This window comes from Procambarus clarkii, chromosome 82 (genome assembly GCF_040958095.1).
Source record: "Procambarus clarkii isolate CNS0578487 chromosome 82, FALCON_Pclarkii_2.0, whole genome shotgun sequence".
Classification (NCBI taxonomy): Eukaryota; Metazoa; Arthropoda; class Malacostraca; order Decapoda; family Cambaridae; genus Procambarus; species Procambarus clarkii.
Genome location: NC_091231.1, coordinates 2,830,561 through 2,853,068, shown reverse-complemented (window position 1 = coordinate 2,853,068; position 22,508 = coordinate 2,830,561). Strand labels below are relative to the sequence as shown.

Genomic DNA, 22,508 nt, shown 5'->3' with positions numbered 1-22,508 from the left:
GATTGGTAAGTACTCTCACAGCTCTCTTGATTTCAGCGACTATTGCAAGATTTTCTGCCTGATTTTTACTTAGGCTTTGCAGTGCTGCTTTTGAATCGGTGCAAATCACTGCACCATTAGTGTTCCGTTCAAGAAACCTTAACGCCATAACAATGGCAGTTAGCTCTGCTTGCGTTGAAGATGCATAGTTCTCAATACGTGCTTTTTCTTCATTTCTGCGTTGGAAGGTATTATCCTTGATTACCGTGTATGCTGCACCAGCCCTGCCATTGATAGGATTAGATGACCCGTCAGTGTAGATTTGATCTAGTTCATCTCCGGCTTCTTTATAAATGTCCTCGAGATACTTGTGCCTCATTTCTTGTGGTATCATGTTGGATTTTTTCATTGCCATTTCATTGATGATGATCTTACATGAGTCATCCTCCCAGGGAGGTAACCTCTCTACAGGCAGGAGCTCACGGGCTTGCTCAAGCAGGTGAAGCTCTTCAAGGTAGCAGACTGTTCTGTGATGCCATTTTTTGCTTCTCCTGTTTCCCCCTGAAATTAGCACAGAGCTCAGTTTTTTCTTGGCAATATCATTGTAATGGGGATCTCTGGCTATCCTAATTGCAAGCTTAGCATTCAGCTCCTGAATTCTGCTTTTAATACTGGGAAGGGACAACTCCTCTCGTAGATTAGACGTTTTGGCAGTTCTTGGGACTCCAAGAATGATTGTCATGGCTTCATTTTGAATGCTTTCAAGCCTTTTCATATCGCTTTGGGAGTAGGTGCACAGTACTGGTGCGGCATAGTCTATGACGGAGCGCACATAGGCTGTGTACATCATTTTGAGCACGGCAATAGAGGCTCCATGTCCATTCCAGGTCATAGCTTTCAGTGCCCTGAGTCGACTTTTGCATGTTCCTATGAGTTGATTGAGCTCCTCTTTCTTTCCCTTGTTAGAGCCGACAGTGACGCCAAGGTACCGATAGTGGTCAACCCATTCAAGTGTTACACCATTAATTTGCAGTTCTTCATTTGCTCTCCGCTTGTGATGGGAGTATGCCTTCGTCTTGTTTGTGGAGAGAGTGAAACCGAGCTCAATACATTTCCTTCCGAGGAGTTCAATGGACTGTTCAATTTTTCCCAAGGTGGGAGCTTGTATTAGGACATCATCTGCATATCCCACTTGTTGTGTTCCTTCCGGAAAATCAATATTTGCAATGGCGTTCATAAGTACATTGAATAGTGTAGGGCTTAAGACTCCGCCTTGGGGGGTCCCGAGTTCCATACTCAGTGTTCTGGAGACTGCTCCATTGAAGCAAACCTTGGCTTTCCTTCCTGTGAGGTAGTCTTCAACCCATTTCATGAGTCTCCCCTTGACACCCATGCATGCAAGCTCGTCCAGGATCGCAATCCCCTGTGCTTTGTCGAAGGCTCCTTTGATGTCAACAAATACAGAGTACCTAGCCGTGTCATTAACCAAGTAATTAACTATACAATTTGCTGTGCTCCGTCCTTTAACAAATCCATTGACCCCCTCCCCTAACCTGCCTATTTTGTGCAACAGTCGGTTTAGGATGATCCTTTCAAGCATCTTGCAAGTGCATGACACGAGGCTGATAGGTCTGTAATTACCAGGGTCATTAGGCTTCGGTATGGGAATAATTATTGCGTGTTTCCATTGTGTGGGCAACACTCCACTTAGGAATGACTTGTTAAACAGGTGGAGTAGTGGATTCCCAGACACTTCACACAGTGCATTGAGTATGTCGTAGGTGACGCCATCTTCACCAGGTGCTGTACTTTTACCCTTTTTCATAGCGCCCCTTACTTCTTGGGCTGTGATTGGTTCCCCATACTCGTCATCACTAGACAGTGCTCTTGTTATCCTAATTCTTCTGTCATCATGTCGCAGGAGCTGTTCCCTGCTGATTTCTGCAGGGAGGGAGGAGGAGGATGCTGCATCACTCCACTTGTGAATTAGTTCCTCAGCCTTACCCTGGGGGTCTTTGTGAGCCGCAGGCCGGGCTCTGCCCCCCTTAGCTATCTGAATTTTTGCCCACACTTGTCTTGCAGATGTTTCCCGTCCAATAGAGCTAGTGAACTGTAAACGGAATTATCGAGTACACACAAATAGTTTTCGAATTTCATATTTCACATTATCGTCAATAATACGCCGTATTAACGTAACCAAGCTTAATGAAATCTAACCCTACCTAAAACCTTAACCTAACCTAACCATGGATGAAACTCTAATTATGTCTTGATATAATTAGTGATAATAACATTAATTATTTAGTCGTTGTCAATTAATTCCCGTGAGAGTATTTCCTCCCTGAGGACAGATTGTAAACAGAATAGATCATGTATGGTTTGACAGAGTCGCTTTGATTGTCATTCAAGTTCAAGTATGTTTATTGAGACAAGAAAGAAATACATCTCAAAGGGATAGAGTAGCTTAGGCTATTTCTACCCCCCTCTACTTCAAGTCCCTCATGGGGCGCACAAATTCAGTGAGTACAAATACACAAATAACAGTACAAGAATCCCATTTAACATTGCAGGTTAATATAGTAAGCACCGCATATAAGTGTGTCATTACTTCAACTAATGACATTCAAAGTGACATACACACATATAAAACTTGAAATTTTGTATGTTTTAATCATTGTAACATCCCCTTTTGCACTATCTAGTAGAAATATTTATTCTCAATGTTAAACGCATATATTTAACATTGTTTATGACAAAAGATAGCTTTCTTGTTTCTGTTTGACGGTGCTTGGTGGTCTCCGCTCTCGACTCACTATCGGGGATCCTGAGTTCAATCCTCAGGTGGGGCAGAAATAATTTCATTTCTCCTGATGCCCGAGGCGAAAAGGAAATTCATTTAGAAATAAATAGGTACCTGGGAGTTAGGCAACTGTCGTGGGTTTGTATTATTTCAGACAACTGAAATAATTATTTTGTGTTACTGGGTCTTCCTTGTCTGAATAAATGAATGGATCTATTAGTAAATTAGATTTTTAACTACTGTACTATCTGTCGTGCAGTGCTATTTCTCTAGCAAGTTTGAGACCATCTGTGACGAGGTGCGTAAGGTGCTAGGAAACGCGCCCAATCATTTCTGTCCCGCCCGGGATTCGAACCCGGCCTCTTTTTTGTTTGTTTTTTGTTTCCTCCTGTAGCGGTCTTCCACGTCTTCGGTTCACAGCCATACCCGGAGTCAATCCTGATTACAGGACAAAAACAGTTGGGCACAATTCCTTTCACCTGATACCTCTGTTCATCTAGCAGTAAATAGGTACCGGGGAGTTAGGCAACTGTTGTGGGTTGCATCCTGGGGAAAAGTTGACTTTGGGGGAACCTCGATAAGTCTATAATCCAGGCTTCCTGTCCCCGACAACGGGAATTATATACTGTGGCTTGCGACGTCAAATCTTTGTACTCTCATCAACCCAATGTACCTTCTTGTATATAAATAAATAAATAAATAAATAAATAAATAAATAAATAAATAAATAAATAAATAAATAAATAAATAAATGTAAAGGGGAGCGGCGGCCCGGCGTGAAGTGTCACTAACCTGACGTCGGGTTCTGTTCATAATTACTAATACTTATCTGAAGGCAGTATCCTCGTTTATGTATTGAGATTTGCTTTCAGTCGATATAGTACTTCTTATATGGATATATATAAATCATATATTTATTATTATTATATATTATAAACCAGTATATTACTATGTCGTCATGATGTACAATGACAGCTGGCATTACATCACTCAGCAAATACAATGTAACGATGATAATTATATTTTTGTTACATTTCAAATCCACAATAGCCGGTAGAAGTGGCTGATAAGGCTATAAATAGTTACGAGACAGTGGCCAACTATCCTATTACTATAACCCCTAATAAACCCCATAGAAGCAATACCCCTATCGTATAGAAGGTATACATAGACAAATACGTATTATAAGTACCCATAGAGAGAGGATGTATTGCGATATATGGAGTGGTTTAGGGGTTAATTGGGAATATATGTAGCGCGGTTGGGAGCGGCAGCCGAGGAGGGGGGCGGCGACGTGGCTGTAGGAGGAACAAGAAGATGCTGTCAGCCGCTGGTGTCAGCTTGGGTAAGGTGTCCTCCTGGCTCGTCTCCTCCAAGCATCTCCTCACCTTCCTTCCACACGTCTGGCCACACTCTACCATGGCACCTCAAGTCCCGTCAATGGCTCTCGCCGACGGCAGGAAGATTCCCGTCTTGGGTCTTGGCACTTGGAAGGTAAAGTTTGTGTCACTTTTCAGACTTGTGTTCTATACTCACTTTTGCTCTGATAAACGCTCATGTCTTGAGGTGTTATAAACTCATTTCTTAAGCTGATGTAAGTTTATGCATCTGTGTAAGCCGTTGTGATCAATATGCTTAATTGTGTTGTCATGCCGTTTACCATTATTGTGTTACATGATGCTGCATGTTTGAGGTGATGTCTGTGGCACAGAGTGGCATGACTAGACGTCTAGTGTGGCCTTGAGGGCACACGACTGGGTATGACTGGAGGAGTGGTGGGCATGTCTGGGATACTGACCCGTCTTGGGGCGAGTGTTGCGCGTTTTCAGACATTCAAATTTTTATTCGGGTAAAAGTACATAATAGATGAAGAGTAACAAACATAATGTTGGATTTATAGATAGAGCTAGTACATACAATGCCTAAAGCCACTAATACGCATAGCGTTTCGGGCAAAGTTTCGGGCCACATAATGGGAGCAGCCCTGTGGGAGATGTGCCAAACTTCAATTGTTACTAGCTTTCCACATACTGTATATTAATTGCTTGTAGTTCAGTATAATCAGGAGTACAGTACTTGAACCCATTATCTGATACTGAAACCATTTTAACACTATTAGGATGATTATGGGAATTTAATTGCAGTCCCCGTGGCGAAGTGGCGACACACTCGTCTGGTGTTTCCCAAGCGCTTTGGCCTGGGGATCATATCCTGGCCGGGGAGGATTTACTGGGCGTGGATACCTAATTCTTAAACGATTTGGTGGGTTATATTCCAGGGGAAATTACGATTAAGGACTTTTTCCCTGAAACGCTATGCATGTTAGTGGCTATACGAGAATGTAAAAACTCGTGTATATATAAATAAATAAAACATGATACCAATGTTCACTAATATGTAAACTACTGTAGTCCCTGGAGATAAATTGACATAACTCGCACAAAATCTATAACTTTTTTGAAGATTAGATATGGTTAGGATAGGGTATGTTACCATAGGATAGCTATGGTTAGGATAGAATACTGTATAATAAGTAGTTTTCCTTAAAGAGTATTGATGACAGATGTGCATAACTTTTGACCCTTTTTGAACCCTCCCTTATGGGGTTATGATAATAGTTAAACTTTTAATTGCTTTGATGTATTCATTTATTTTTTATTTATTTATATACAAGATACATTGGGGGTTAACAGAGAACAAAGAAATAAAGTTTAATTTACATTCTTGTAACGCCACTAGCATGCATACCATTTCGGGCAAGTCCTTAAGCTAACATAATTTTTTAGATAATTTAAAAGTAAAATTGACAAAAAAATGTTTACAGGTACTTTACAGCTTTACTTTACAGGTACAGATAATTTTTAAGTAGATTAATTACAGTAATATAGACAACAAAAATTTACAGGTAGATTTCAAGAAATTTTGACACAAAATTCATGGGTGTAACTTGCTTAGCTAAAAGAATTTGAGAATTCAGTTCCAGAACTTATTATGTGCCTGTGTAATCTATTGCACAACCACTTGCATTATGTACATGCAATGCATAATAACATAAATTAACTGGTAAATCAGATAAATTAACTAAATAAAAAAACTTAATTTCTGTATAGAGGTCCAGGGAGGTGCTGCCTGATACAGGTAGTCATAAAACTTAGTTTCTTTGTAATTTATAGTGCAAAATCTGTTGTTTATTGGCCCTAACAGGAATTTGGGGTTTTATCAGTGGTTCCCCTCCCCTTCCCCCAAATTATTTCTGAGGCTTTTATTCTAGATGAATTTTGAACTAGAGTGGTCTAAATTTATATCCTCCAATTGGTTTTAGTATTTAAGTCTTGAGATAAGCCATGTCATGCCTAATAATAATAATAATAATAATATTTAGGCTAAGTACTGTACATAGGATTCAAGCAGGTTGTATGTTGATAAGTCACAATAGCGTGGCAGAAGATGTGACCAACCCACACCAGAAAAAGAAGAACGTACGTTTCAGTCTGGCCTGGAACATTATAAAGTTGACTTGATAATGGTCTAGGACAGACCAAAACATCGTTTCTTCATTTTCTTATCAATTGTGACACTAGCTCTCCACATATGTCGGTTACCTTATTTAGAAAGTGTACTTTTGGTCTGTCTCAAGCCCATTGTTGTGACAATAGCATTGAATTTTGTAAACATCTTGAGACTAACTTGCTTAGCTAAATGAATTTTGGGGTTCAGTCCCTAAGCCCATTATGTGCCTCTGTAACCCTTTCCACTCCCACCCACAGAATGAGTATAGGGTGCATAATAAATGAACTAAACTAAATTCTGATGTGTGGGTTGGTGGTCATCAAAGATTGTAGGATTCGTGGGTAAGGCAAGCATGATATCTAAAGCCACCAATACACAGCGTTTTAGCTATAATGTGGGAATACACTGAAGACTTAAAACTAAATGAGAACAAAGCAATAATGAATTGAGGTAGAGAAATATAAATAAAATGACAAAATGATTGGTTAAGAAAAAATTGCAACCGAGTAACAGATAGTAATTGTACAGAAGGAACAATTTATTTTTACTCGGGAGAAGTCCTCAATCATTCCTGGTATGAGAGCTTTCATTTCTGGAATGTTTTTTGTTACTGTGTTGGCCTTATTCCAAAGTAGAGGGTCCGTCTAATTACCACAAGCGACCACAAGCTACACAAAGCTTCCTGGCAATACGTTAGTAATGAATAAATATGATATGTTAGGTTAGGCTGACCTGACCTGACCTAACTTAACCTAACCGACGCTTGGATCGTCGACTTGATTTGACGTCACCAGCTCTTTATTTTCGTCTAATTTCTTTATAAAAAGATACTTTTTCAGATTAAAATTGTTTTTTCGTGTTGTACATTTAGCACCAACATTATAATGAGTAAATATATCATATTTATTCATTACTAACATATTGCCAGGAAGCTTTGTGAAGCTTGTGTAGCTTGTGGTAGCTTGTGGTAATTAGACGACCGCAAAGTAGATACAGTACCTTGTATCTGTGGCTTGCACTGTGGCAAAATTCACTACATGCACTACAGTGCATGTAGTGAATTTTAATTTTTCTTTATTCACCGAGTGACACCAGATGTGTTACTGATTCAAGGCCACCTCAGGCAGTCTAATTTGTCTTTCTAATATGTCTCACTGCTACACAGAACACTATTAATTTTAACATTATTATTATAACGCCTACCAATTTGTTGTCAACTACCATTCAAGCTGTCATTGCAATCAATCATAGCTACCTATGTGCTTTAATATACTGTACCTACAATTTTCTCTCATCTTTTTTTTTTCATTTCATGTAATCTGTTATCATTTTTTTGTCTATAAATTTTGCAAGTATTTACCTCCTTAAAATTTTCTTAGATTAAGGACCTGCCCGAAACGCTGCGCGTGCTAGTGGCTTTACAAGACTGTAATTACCATATTTGTATCCTCACATTCCTTATGTACATTCTTGTATATGCATAAATAAATAAATAAATAAATAAATAAATTATTATTGGTTTGGTGCTCTAAAATGGCTTGGATACAAAAAGTATAATTCTGCCAATTCTCTCTATCATGAATTGTTAAGGTAGCTACTGTAATTGGAAACTAGGAGTGCTAATCTCGCATCATACTTCACCATTTAACCTTGTTTATAGTATTGTACATTAGAAAATGATTACAAAGCCCTTACAGTCTATACAAAGGGTATCTGCCAGGAATGCCATAGTTCTGTCACTGGTACAGCAACAGCCTGTCTGAACAGATAAGGTCAGAATAGATATCTGCAATGGTCTCTTAGTATTTTTTAATTTAATCAAATTTTATTTTAATTGTTTTGTACAGTCAAAGCCAGGCGAGGTAACACAAGCTGTCAAGGATGCCATAGACTGTGGATATCGCCATATTGACTGTGCACTTGTTTATGGCAATGAGCCAGAAGTTGGTGCTGCTATTAAGGCCAAAATTGAGGAAGGTGTTGTGAAACGTGAAGATCTCTTCATAACAAGTAAGGTAAGACACTTTTTTTTTTTCTATTTCAATATTTAACATAATCATGGAAAAGTTGAGTACCTTAGGTCTTTACAGTAGATATGAAGAAATGACAGCAAAGGCATGGTGCATCAAAGGTAATGGTGCAAATAGAGAAACCACACCATGTTGATGGCAATGCCAAACGACTTCAGAGATGTGTGTGTTGTTGGTCTTCAACATGCAGCATTTGGCATCTTTTTGATAATTACTTAATCATGCAGTACTGGAGAAGGTAGTCCTCAAACACGGCTTCAGTAATAAGTTGCAAAAGACTGGTACTGTACCCTACATAAAGCAAATGCTAAAAGACTCGTATGCCCCTTAAACTAAGATACCAGTTTACAGGGAAGCCCATTGTAAAGAAAACATAATCGGATACTGTAAAGCTAACAAAATTATGAATGAACACTAGGAATAAAAATGAAGTTTTCAAAGTTCCCGACCATGTTGGATAGTGGGAACATCTGGTGAGTCAATATAACTTTCATCTAGTAACAGTAGTTTCATGTATGATAATTGGTCTTAATACTTACAATTCTAGCTTCCAGGGGGCATTTGAAGGTTATCTGTTCTTTTAGTATTATAGTGAGCAAATACATTTGGTGGCTTGGCACATTTGTCTTCCAGTCCTCTTTACCTTTATTCATGACAGTACCCACAAGCAAAGAACATTGGCACTATGATAGGTTGAAAAGTTGCGGGAAGAATCATGTAGGCTTTTGCAATGGGAGCAGCAAAATGGCCATATATTAGAAAATTCTGCATATAATACAGAAGGGGTTTCCAACTATGGCCTGTGGGTCACATCTGGCCTGCCATAAGATTGTATCTGACCTGCAGCAACTTCAAATAATTATTTGAATTAATTATATATTTCAAGTCATTGTAATTATTCGCTCCTCCAGCTTGAAACCTCAATTCGGCAATATTGTGAAAATTAAAAAGCAGATCCATCATATCTATTAATCTTGTGCAAAAGTGCATGATTTGTTGGTTATGATTGAAATTTCCTGTTGCCAGCCAAGAGTAAATGAGCTTCTGTTTCTTGAAAATGTCTGTGTCTGGCTGCCTTTCATTGTACAGTACTGTATTTCCAGATCTGTATTTTGCCAAGCAGTAAGGAAATAATAATTTGATTATACTGTATATATAATATAATTATATAATATATATAATTTTATTATATAGCAGTATAATTTTATTTTGGAATTCTATGATTATGGACTTGTGTAGAAAATGGCAAAATATACTTTTTTCTCTCTCTCTCTCCAGTGTAACCCTTGTATGGTTCTTAAGTTTGGAGACTCCTACTGTATAGAACTTGAATTCTTTATTAGATATAATATTTATATATATTTTTCTATATTTAAATAAGTTGGTATGTAATCTGAGAGACCTTTTAATAATTCTTTACTTTAATAATTACTTGACGTGAGACCTTTAGTTACATTTACGCTTGTAAGCGGTTTTGACTGAACGGGTTGTACCCTACATGGCTATTTTATTATTTGGTAAATAAAAGTTGTTTCCCCCTTGCAGCTGTGGAACACCTTCCATAGCAAGAGCTTGGTGATCCCTTCTTTGAAGCAGTCACTGACCAACTTGGGGCTTGATTACTTGGACTTGTACCTTATTCACTGGCCTATGGGTTACAAGGTGAGTTCTGCACAGTCCTATCCATGTATGGAAAAGATTTTATTTACCTGTGGTCAATGTAGAGTAGCCAAGAACCAGATAAAATATGTTTACATATAATTACAGTATTGATATTTTTTAATTTTCATTTTTGTGTATTACTTTCTGCAGTTATGTGGAATATAAATCCCCAGTAGTTCAGTATTTTTTAATATGCATACATCATTGACAGTATGTATATAATTTGAGTTGCTTGTTACTGTGTCATTGTTTACAAGCCTTGATCGCAAAATATTGTATCTTAAGTTCTAACGATAGGCTAAGCATTGGTGTCAGAGTATTAATCATTTTATAGCATGGGAGCACTGTATTAGTATCTGGTTATAAGGCAGTGTAGTATTGGTCAAAAGCTATCTTAAAGTGATAGATAAGATAACTTTTCATAGTTTGATTTTCTCGTAAAATATAAGCAATAGGCAGGATTCTAAATATTACCATGCTTTCATTATGCTTTAAAATACCAGGAGAATACTGAACATTTGTTTATAGAATGATGTGGGAATGTTTAAATATTATAGTAAATGTATAACTATTGGGAAACTTGGACTCTGTTTGAGAGGGAACTGTTTATAATGATCTTGCCAGGCACATTAAAAAATATAAAGCCTGTAAGTAACCAGGTAAGGCAGGTCTACTAAAACTTTAGGTAGATTTAGTGTTTATGTATAAGCCTTATATTGTATACACCACGTGTGTCGGTAGAACTCAAAGTATGACGAAGCTGTTTCTAGACGAGATAGCTTTAATCATTTTTCTTGTCCACTTTTAAGACAAATGTGTTTTTACAGGAAGGAGGAGAAAATTTCCCAGCAGATGAGAGTGGAAATACACTCTACAGTGATGTTGATTACGTTGAAACTTGGCTTGAAATGGAGAAGACTGTTGACTTGGGCCTTACTAAGTCTATTGGTGTGTCCAATTTCAACAAAGATCAAATAGAGCGCGTCCTTAAGGAAGGGAAGATTATTCCAGTTACCAACCAGGTATGAACGTTCATGTTAAAACTTTAAAGTTTACATTTTATATTGGTTAATCATTGTAAAGTTTCTTATGGATAATCCAGTTTATATCTTTAAATTTTTGTAAATGCTTATTCTAAGCTGTACCACTCTAGTGCTTCTTTTGGCAAGACTGCCACCTGCCATCAGGTTTCTGAGGATGTCTAATCTGATGTGCTTATGAGTTGTGGGGCACTTGTTTATTCCAAAAGTGGAATACACCATCATAATGCTCCTATCCAAGGCAAAATACTCGGTTGTTCAAGACACTGTTTGTGAAAGTGCGAGTGGTGAGGGTGTTAGGTGCTCCATTTGAGCCCCATTCCAGGTTAAGGCCTGTCGTACAGCTGTGTGGTTGTGTTGGAAGTCGATCGACCTCCAACGCCACCACATTATAGTCTGGCTGCAAAATTGCTTACCTAGCCTTCCCTCCTTTTCCATGTTGATGTAAGTGCAGCACTGGTAGGTTGATGTAGCTGTTTGAATGATGGTTCCTTGTTTTTTTAAGGTTATGCCGTACATGATTTCTATGAATTTTTATATTTTTTCCACCATCCATTCAACATGAGAAGGCGTGCTAACCTATCGGTGATTATGGGAGAAGTGAGGTCTAGCTCGTAAACCCCACATCCTGGCTGTGATTATACTTGGGTTGATAATTACCCCTCTCAACATTAGCATTTTTATCAAATCTCTTACAGTTGTGGATGTAATTTGCCTCGACAACCTTGAATTCATTCCATTTGCCTACCACCCGTATAGGGAACGAGAACTTCCTTGCATCTTTTCGACTTGTTGCATGTCCAGCGTTCACCAATGTCCCCTTGTCCTACGTCTCTTTAATTTAAATAGGCTTCCTTTATCCACTTTATCAGTTCTCTGCAAGATCTTGTAAATACCAGTACAGTAGTTATCGTATCCCCCATTTTTTTTTATTCTCTTCTCAAGAGGACAAGAGGTTGTGAGGCAGAGTTCTCCCAACTTGTCCTCATAGCTAGACATAATGCAATGAGACTTGGGTAAATTATTCATGTGAATCTTGCTGCGGGTTCATCTTTCCAAGGAAGTGTGCTTAATGTTCGGTCTACTGTCACTTTATGCTGAAGCTTGCTTATACTTCTCAATTAAAATATGTGCCTATTAAAATTAGATTTAATTTTCATCACAATTTATTAATCTACTTTTGTCATTGGCTTGATCTCAAATGGCTTTCTAATTGTATGTTCATATTTTAGGTAGAGTGTCATCCATACTTGAATCAGAAGAAGTTAATAGAGTACTGCAAGTCCAAAAACATACAAATCACTGCTTACAGTCCCTTGGGATCTCCTGACAGGTAAGGAAAAAGAGTACATGTAATTATGTTGTGCCTTAGGGTAAACTGTAAGGGTTTACTTTAGAAGACTTGGTCATGTTGGATGTGATTACAGTTTACAATAGAAAATTACTAGTAAATCATGAATTTACATATAGTAGACTCGGTTCTTCGAAGGAATACATTCCTTGGGACTACTTGGTAAACTGGCTTTGCTATTGTATGTAAGAGTCTTCTTGGTCTAGGCAAATTGGATGCTTTCCAGTACTGTACATGAATTGGAAAGTTAAAAAACTAAAAAAAAAAGTCAAATGTGAAGATATTTTAGTATATGCATTTACATAATTTTTCAGATACAAATCCAAAATTCTGCATTACATCATACCGGACCAAATTTGGAAATCCCTCAAATTTGTCCCTTTTTGGGCTATTAACCTAACACCAAATTTTCAGATTTTTCTTATAGGGAAGGGGAGACAATTAATATTGATATATTTTCGACACCTAAATCAATCTTTGTTCTTAAAAGGTTTCAATGTTTGTCGATTCTTTTCCATCACTACTCTTGTTTGTCAGGAAACGGCACTAGTACCAGTGCATTACTCGTCCTCCTTTATGGTATGTGCAATTTGAGTGAAAGTTGTTCCTCTTGATGACTGTACAGCTGGTAGTGTTGAGGGGATGTCACAATGGCACATCACAGGGCCATAACACGCTTGGAAGTTGTTGTTACTTTCAGTTGATACAAGGGTGACAACTGAAAGAGCTGCATTTTAGAATTAGACCAGATGCACTTGGCAGCGAGGGCTGAGTGTTGTGTTTATGGCTCAACTGATCATTGCTGCTTTTGTAGGTAGGGTTTTGTTTCCTGTTTGAGTGTCCCATTGGTTTGAGTTAAATAAACAGGTAAATTTTGGCCTAAGATTTTGGTTGACTGGAGATATTTAGCTAATACTTTGGTTATAAGTACAGGTATTGAGAGATCTCCTTCCCCCTAATATAAACTTGATATTGAAAAGCACTTTGAGGGTGTTAAGTACTTGTTTAAAATTGTAGCACTATGATGTCAGAAATGGTGAAGATGTTCAATTGTCTTTGGAACATGGCAGTGGATCTAGAGTTCATGTGTGTCCTGTATTTATATCTGTGAGCTTCTAGTTTGGTGTGTCGCAGCCTTACTCCCTTGCTAGGCTTTTTCCTCCAACATTATTATCCATGGTAAGGAAGTTGTTCTTGCTTTGATGTTACCTACTACTCTTGCAGCACATGATTTAAACTCCCAAAGAACAATATACTGAAAGAAAAGCCAGTGGAATATTGAATGACTAGAGATCAGACCACACTCGCAAAAAAAGCACAATGCCTGTATGCATGCCATCATGGCAGGTCTGGATATCTCTGAAAAGTTGTCACACTTGCTTGTTTGTGCAGTTCATCATAAAAAAAAAATTAGGTATAAGCACTGAACTTCATTACTCCCAAAGTTCTATCAAGGCAAAGTACTGTACTAGAGTTTCTTCTATTTTTCTCGACTTCACTTGTCATGGCTTCTCGAAAGATTTCTATTTTTTCACCTTGCCACCACTCTGACTTTGTTGTTGTTTTAGCAGGCAGTCTGTGTATGAAGTATATATTATACTTTTAGTTTAGATTATTTATCAAAGTTAACTTTGGATAGTATTAGTCATTCTTAAATAATTAACTTTTGTTACAGGCCATGGGCCAAACCTGGTGATCCTCTAATAATGGAAGATCCAAAGATTGTGGCCATAGCTGACAAATACAAGAAGTCACCAGCTCAGATTCTCATTCGCTATCAGGTACGTTTTATTGATGCAATGTGTTACAGCAAGTACTGAGACACTGAAACAGTTCGTCATGTGATTTGTATGTAACTCCTTGATATTGCTGTACTAATATTGTGGTAATATTCCAAACAGTGAGCTTAGGTTGTCTTGCAATTACTCTACCCCAAGTAACCACCAGAGAGAGGGTGTAACCATAACCATACAAGTTTTAATATCCCAATCCACACATGAAAAGAAAGGAAAGAAATTGTCAAGACTTGCTCTCTGCATACAAATTAACATTTTAATTAAAAGAATTATATAAAAACAAAAATGATGAAGTGCACATTTACCTGATAAATTAATATTAATAAATCACTTGGGCCAATTTGGCATTTGAATGTGAAATCTGTGTAAATTCATCAAAAGCAAAGAACTTGCATAAACATTGATACTATTGTGAGCTGCAATAAAGAGCTTTTTAAGGATCATAACTCGTGGAAATCTTCAATGCTTATAAATACTCTTTATCATAACACTAAAAAATACACGCTGAAGTGTGATACAAAATATGCAGACTGTAACTTAGTATGGTTATTAAAATTTGAATTTTTTTCTCAATAACATCAAAATCTAATGCTCTTCCTAATTTTGCATCTAACTTAAACAGAGGGCTCTCCACAAGTTGAACAGCTCACTATAGTATATCTTGGTGAGGAGTGCACAACAGCAGAGTACTTCACATTTCAGCTGAGTAGACACATTACACTCTGAAGGCTATAATTAAAGATTGAGTGTATACCAATAGGGTTTGGGACAGGGTGAACACACATGAATGATAGACTGATTAGTGTGTGCTTAATGTGAATTTAAGCAGGGGAAAAAGTTGGATATTTGGAAGCAGGGTATAAAAAAAAGCTGGGAGTGTGATAAAGACAACTGGAAGGTAACTTGTAAAATATATAGAGGTAGTAACAATTCATAAGGAGCTCTGTAAACTTACACTTGCAAAGCAGTGGAGTACTGCTGTGGATGATTACTGGAGGGGTAGGCATTTTTTTTTTTTTTGGGTATAGTGTTGCATACAACATTGCAATTACATGTTTCTCTGGGCTGATGCCCCATTGTACCCAATGAGAATTGGAGGGGGGGGAACCAGAATGAATGAATGGGACATATTCCACTTAAAATTTATTATTTTTTAGATGCTTCTTATGCATTTAAAGTTTAGATGTTTTAACAAGTTACAATAAATATCTTGGCAAGTTACTATTGGTTACATTTCTTTTCAACAAAATATCATGATACAATAGTTACCTTTACATGTATTTCAATCCAAGTACAATTTTAGAATGCAGTATCATAATTTCAGATACAACGAGACCTCATTGTCATTCCCAAGTCTGTCACCAAATCTAGGATCGAGTCTAACATTCAGGTATGTTGTGGTTTTAAGAAATAAAGTGCATCAGTGTTCTTATAGTGGGTTAGTTGCATTAGATTTAATTTTTAGGAAATATTTAGCACATTTTGAATGGCAAGTCTTGTCAGTGGTGGCTTGCCTGTACCAGCTTCAGAGTTGCATTTTCCCAGACATTCACTGCCAGGTGTATGACTATCAACCTCATGCTAGAATAAGAAGCGTCTAACAAACTTATCATAAAATGTCTTATAAATTTATTGAAAATAACATTGAAGTTTTGACAATTTTCATTAGACAAAATGGAGGTTTCATGCTGTACGATAGTGAGACAGTCCCTCCATTCTGTGTTGCCACAAGCTGCCATTGAATCCTGTGGAAGTGAAAGTTTCAGAGTACACTTGAACAAATGTGGTTTAAAGCTTATTTTGTTTCAATTTACAAGCACTAAAGTTTGTAATGTTCGGCAAACAAATATGATTGGTATAAAAATTTACGTAGCCTAAATTTAGTATTAAAATATTCAAGGATGTATGGCACATGATTATCTTGAGATGATTTCGGGGCTTAGCGTCCCTGCGGCTCGGTCCTCGACCAGGCCTCCTTTATGTTGTTACAGTTTTATTTACAAAGTTACACAATGGTAAACAGTATTTTTTTTATTTGTATTCATATAGTGTCGGTTTTATGATAAACATTTGGAATTCACTAATAATTACAGGCAAGTTTGATCATTCTTTGAGCATATCATAAACTGGTGAAAGGTTTACACAAGGCATGTAAACTGGTGAATGTTTGCAAACTGTTGTTTTACAGCTACTGTATTTTAATTTAATGCCCTGACAGCTTTGAAAGTTCCTAAGGTTCCTCTTGAGTATAAACTTCTCGGTAATACTGTATTCCTATTGGAATTTACTCTTTTTGCTTGTTATTTGATCAACCAAACTCACTCTGGTATTTTTATTTATTTCACGTGTAATAGTTACAAAAAGTTTTTATCAAACATCAGTAATAGTGAAAAATACAGAACTACAAATTAGTGAAGTACAGTAGGTTTAGATATCATGGTGTATGTTGATTTAATTAGGTTTATGGGTCTGTAACCCATAAAAAATTTGTGGAAGGAATAAGACTTTCTTACTCTCTGTACAGGTGTTTGACTTCGAATTATCTGAGGAGGACGTGAAAACTCTTGATAGCTTTGATTGCAATGGCCGTTTTCTCCACTTAAATCAGTAAGTGTTTCCGATGTTCTTTTTGTGCTCTACTCATAAGAGGTAATTTGAAAAATAGGGCTTAGGGGATGGGCCATTGTGAAGTCTGGAGAGGGGGAGAGGGGTGGAAAAACTCCTCTCCACATTTCCTCCATCTTACCCATCTCATCTTGCCTCCCAATTCCACCATCAGTAAAAACAGCCCTACCTACACTTCTTTCTGTATTTGTTTTTGCACTTCCAATTACCTTGGCCTGGCTTAGTGACTCCTAGATAATCTCTTTAATAACCATTGCTAAATCACTTCTCTCAATTTTTTCATTTTATTTTCCACCAGTGGCATTTTAACAAGCAGGCTGGAAAACACTCCTTGCCCTCTATGCCTTATGTCATGTCTTCCTATCCCTTCTCGTTAATACGTATACGTTATGTATACATGACATATACCAGGGGGGGGGATAAATTGTTGGATATAAGATAAATTTAAACAAATTTGATTAGTCTATTGAAGGGTGTAGTGTCAGTACTGTACATAAAACCTTCAATTCTGACTAACTCCTGAACATATAATTTATATCAATATAGAAAACAAACTGTATTCCAATTATATCCTATGTTGATACAGTAGTACACTAGCACAATATGTTATTGTAAAGTGTTCGATGTTTTTACACTTTGACACTTGCCATTGTGAATATTTTCATGGGGTGCTACCTATCACTAGCATACATCCTGAAAAATTAAGTAAATCAGATTAGTAATGTGAAATAAGAGATTTTAACACAGTACTGCATATTTCAATTAAAATTGATTAAGAGTTGGAGTCTGTACATTTTTACGGACTCCAACTGCAGTAACACAAGAATTGCATCAGACTTGGTCCACTGCCCTGGTTCTCTACCCCCAGTGTCTTTAAATTTACTTATTGACCATAATCATTCTTTTAGCAATATTATGTATTTAGGGATTCTTCCTTGATTTGCCCTTCTATGTTCGAGTTGATTTAGCAAGATGTGCGCTGATGTACATTCTTCTTCCTAGAGTGAAGACCCACAAATACTGGCCGTTCAACACCGAGTTCTAGAGCAGTTGGTGATGCCACAGGATCGACAAGCCGTATTCAAGGAAATAATTTGGAGTAAAACTAGATACAGTGTCCTAAAGAAGATTGCTTTGTTCATTACTTGAAATATGTCAATTTCAGTGCTAAATTAGCTTTGTTCATTACTTGAAATATGTCAATTTCAGTGCTAAATTACAATGCTTTTGTAAAAGGTTACACATTTTGGCAAAGCCCCCTTTTTTTTAAATATTCAATATGGATAATCTTATTTGGAATACCAACCTAATTTATTGGAAATAAAGTTACTATTATATTTTTTTCCATTTTATTACCAGTAAATGTATCCAAGTCATATTTACAGTATTTGATGAAGGCTAAGTGTATAATGTGCGTATAAATTCTTGCAATATCATACCTCTTTCCGCTCTATGTATAATAATGTAAAGGGATGGCAGATTTAACATGGATAGTGACTGGAATGCTGTTACTCTAATAGTATTTAATTACTATAAATTTTTTCTAAGATTCTTTCCTTGGAGGGGAGGCTAAGATTTATTTTGAGGCCTTTGAACCATTGAAATTGGTTTTGCTAGCCTTTCCTTATTGGCATCCACAGTGATATTTAATGCATTTCAAATATCCTGTGACAGTGCTACAGAGTCTTCCTGACTTGGTGCTGTTTTTTTAGTTACTTTTAACAGGTTGTACTGCATACTTTATTTTCCAATACCGAAAGTTTCTTTAGTGTATATTTTTTTTCATATACCTGTTACCGCACCATAAAATATTTATCATTCTGAAACTTCCAATTCCAGCCATGTATTATGGACCACTTTCTCCATCACTTTGTACATTCATGTGACATTACTTGAGGGGAGGGGGGGAATGATAGAATAAGCAACATGTATATCTAATTTTATTCATGTCAAATTGTCCTGGTTGGTTACCTGGCAACTCTCGTCTTAAATGTTAGTCGTTTGCCTTGTGAACACTTCTATAATTGTCTGAATAAAAAACTAAAGATGGAATCATGGGCTTGAAAGATTCCTCAAGGAATTTACACCATTGATCAATGTTGGAGGTAAAACGGGTGAGGAGTCTTATTTATTTTTGGCCCATACGAGTCACAGTACAACAAGGAAGCACTTTACTGTGAGTAATAGAATTACTTTAATTGCAGTAATTTTTATTCAGTTATTTTGAAACATAGTTATTTTAGGGCCTCTTGCAGTGGTTATGAAAATACATAGGCATGTACAGGATTTAGAGAGGAGGTAAGGTAATTATCAAAAGAAGGCGCCAAACCGGGGATTTAGAGAGGAAGTAGCTAGTGATGAGGATTTGAAAATGCTGTTGTCGGAGTGAAAAGTACATTAATAATGGCTGAAATCTGACGACCAGGAGTCTGATTCTTCAAACAGTTACGCAAGCACTTACAGACCTGTACGCTGCCAGGGCACTGCATTGTTCTACAGGGGCGCCCATGAAAGCTGCTCTTTCGTCAGATTCATCTACACGTTCACTGCATTCTGATACTCTGCTGACTCAAGCACTTTGCGTAGTACAGGACTTACAGCTTGCGTTTCCGACTTCGTCGCCTCCTGGAATCTAGCAGTGATTCCCTCGTTGTCCTAACTACGTGCCTACATTACCTCCTAATGTCCTGGTGCCCGAGCCCATCCGCCCCGGATCTAAATGCTCCACCAGCGACCCAAGGACGCAACAATTATGCACATTCTTCTCTCCTGCTACACTGAGCTTGTCCACACACTGCCTACATCTTTTGGTACCAGACTACAATTTCCACAGTCAACAATGCAGTACTCGGAGTGTACAGTCCTAATCAACCCAAGACGCTACAGCTTCGACACAGAGCAGACAGCAGACTACGACCGCATCGAGCCGCCACGCTCTCGCTCCCCGAGTTCAGACACTCACAATTCTCAATCGAGCCGCCATGCTCTCCCACATAGAGCTCCACGACTCCGGCCTCACTCAGTTCTCTGCTCTGCTCCAGGCTTCGTCTCAACGTCTGCGACACTGCTAAATCCAGAGACACATCCGCCGACTACGCAGTTCACTTTTCGACCACAGTTACCAGCAGCACCGCCACCTACGACAATCCTGTACGACCTCCCACCCTACAACCCCAGTTACCAGCCGCACCACAACCTGATCCTACGACGACGGACGATCCTGTGCGACCTCCCACCCTACGACCCCAGTTAGATGACATCAGCGAAGAGGAGGAAGTTAACTTTGATGGTTATGTAATGCGAGCAGGGCGTACAATTCACTGAACGGCTAAGTTCCTTGATCAAGTATTTTTCCTTTCATCCCCTGGGAGGGGGAGTTCTGTAGCGAGTAGATTATCCCAATAATATACTCGCTCCAAATGCATTGTTAATATTCCTGACAAGCTTTAGAGATGAATGAGGTGAGGCGTTGCCCGGGCAACACGGTGAGGTGTTGCCCGAGCATATAAGCAGCAGAATAGCAAACATTGAACCAGAGTCTACTTTCAAGTGTGGTCTAGAGTAGACACTTGCGAGATACTGTACCGACGCTCAGTGCGCCCAACTCACACCAAAGTATCACCTGTGTACTTCTGTATATTCGACCAAATATATATATAGTATCTTAGTGTCTGTGTTTATTTGTCACCATACTTTACGTAACAATAGAACCGTTACACATGGTTGGAAGTTAAATCAACTCCATAGAACAATATTTTTGTTATAGATACTAATCATTATTTGTTGGTATGCGTTCGCTACTTAAACTATCATGTACTGTATTTATGTAAAATCTCCCTGTTTACAACAATACAATTTTATTTAGGTAAGGTACATACATACAATAAATATTTACAAGGATTGTTTGACTTATAGGTAGAGCTAGTACATACAATGCCTAAAGCCACTATTACGCAAAGCGTTTCGGGCATGATAAACTTAAATGACAAGCTTAATACTAATTGAGCATAATGAGTAGAATGAAAACAAGAAATGAAAACATAGATGAAAAAGCAGCACAAATACAATTATGTCGACAAACAGCGCTCTTTAAAGAAAAAAACAGACATTGGTTGACAATAGAAGGGTAAGGTAGGTTACAGGGAATTTATTAGGTATAGCTTCGCTTTTAACTTAAACTGGTTGAGAGAGGTACAGTCTTTAACATGGTTGGGAAGGTCATTCCACATTCTGGGCCCCTTGATTTGTAGAGCATTTCTAGTTTGATTAAGTCGTACTCTAGGAATATCAAAACTGTATTTATTTCTGGTGTGATGCTCATGGGTTCTGATACAACCTTCTATGAAGCTTTTGAGATCAGGATTGGCATTATAGTTTAGCGTTTTATATATGTATAATACACATGAGAGAATGTGCAGTGACTTAATGTCTAACATATTCAGAGATTTAAGTAGGGGTACCGAGTGATGTCTGGGGCCAGAATTGGATATTGTCCTAATAGCAGCTTTGTGTTGAGTAATTAGAGGGACGTAAGTGATTTTGGGTAGTAGAGCCCCAAGCACAAATACCATAGTTGAGATATGGATAGATAAGGGAGTAATAGAGAGTCACCAGGGCAGGGCGTGGTACATAATATCTGATCTTAGAAAGAATGCCCACAGTTTTTGAAACTTTTTTTGATATGTTTAGAATGTGTCCCTGGAAATTAAGCTTGTGGTCAATGAGAATGCCAAGGAATTTGCCATCTAATTTGTTACAAATTTGGGTATTGTTTATTTTGAGATTTATTTGATTAGAGGATTTATTGCCAAACTTATTGTTTCTTCGGACATGGAACACAGAACCTTACACGCTCTCTGATTTACTGTTTAATAGAGATTCACAAATAAGCTTATGATTGTATACGTTATCAAAAAGGCAGTGACAAAGTCAATTTTGCATTTTAATCACAGAGATTAGATCTTAGTGAGATAGGAAAGATATTCATATTTTAAAGAAGGATTTTTGAACCATCGCTCTCCCTATCGATAGAAACTAACTTTTTTTTTGTTATTATTAACAAGCTTAGGTATACACAGTAATGTGCTGCTACCCTATTCTATATGAAAGATTACACAGTGTATATCAAAAACTAGCTATAAGTTCATTAAATATTCCCATCTCACAGGATGGTTAGTTATACATGGAATCAGGGGATAAAATACCAGCCTCAATAAAAAAAAATCAACTGTGACTAACAAGAACACCACTTACGGGCTATTCATGCCTGTGCTACCTTTTGGGTGGCTTAATCCTCATATCCTCATCAATCAATCACAAGAAACAAGGGATACATCTCCCGTCACGCAGGGTCCAGTCGCACCTCCACAGATCTCCAGTATCATCTATTGATACTGTTAATGGTTCAAGAGGACTACCACTTACGGGCCTACCTCAAGGTAACAATCAGGTGAGAACACAAAATATAAGGCTGATCTATTAGCCTCCGTTAGCAAAATCCGGGTACAGCATAAGAATATCTTCCAATATTCCTAAGTGTATGAAGTAATTACAGAGTTCAAAGTACTTATACCATTTGGTCTGAAGTCACTTATAACAGGGCAATCACAGATATAGTGTTGGTGAGTATGTCCCAGCTCTTGTTCACATAGTTTACAATTGGAATATTCACCATTGGGGGCTATTCATTACCTGCAGCCACCTGCGATACATATC

The 22,508-nt window shown here is 37.7% G+C and overlaps 1 protein-coding gene across 1 annotated transcript; it reads left to right on the top strand.

The window, feature by feature from the left end:
* The first annotated feature begins 4,052 nt into the window (after nt 1–4,052).
* Nucleotides 4,053–18,130, top strand: LOC123764272 (aldo-keto reductase family 1 member B1). The gene is made up of 9 exons (XM_045751836.2): nt 4,053–4,273; nt 8,137–8,304; nt 9,865–9,981; nt 10,809–11,003; nt 12,254–12,354; nt 14,048–14,153; nt 15,493–15,558; nt 16,693–16,775; nt 17,796–18,130. The coding sequence occupies exons 1-9, from the start codon at nt 4,097–4,099 to the stop codon at nt 17,836–17,838; spliced, it is 1,056 nt and encodes a 351-aa protein (XP_045607792.2). The 5' UTR covers nt 4,053–4,096; the 3' UTR covers nt 17,839–18,130.
* Nucleotides 18,131–22,508: the final 4,378 nt, after the last annotated feature.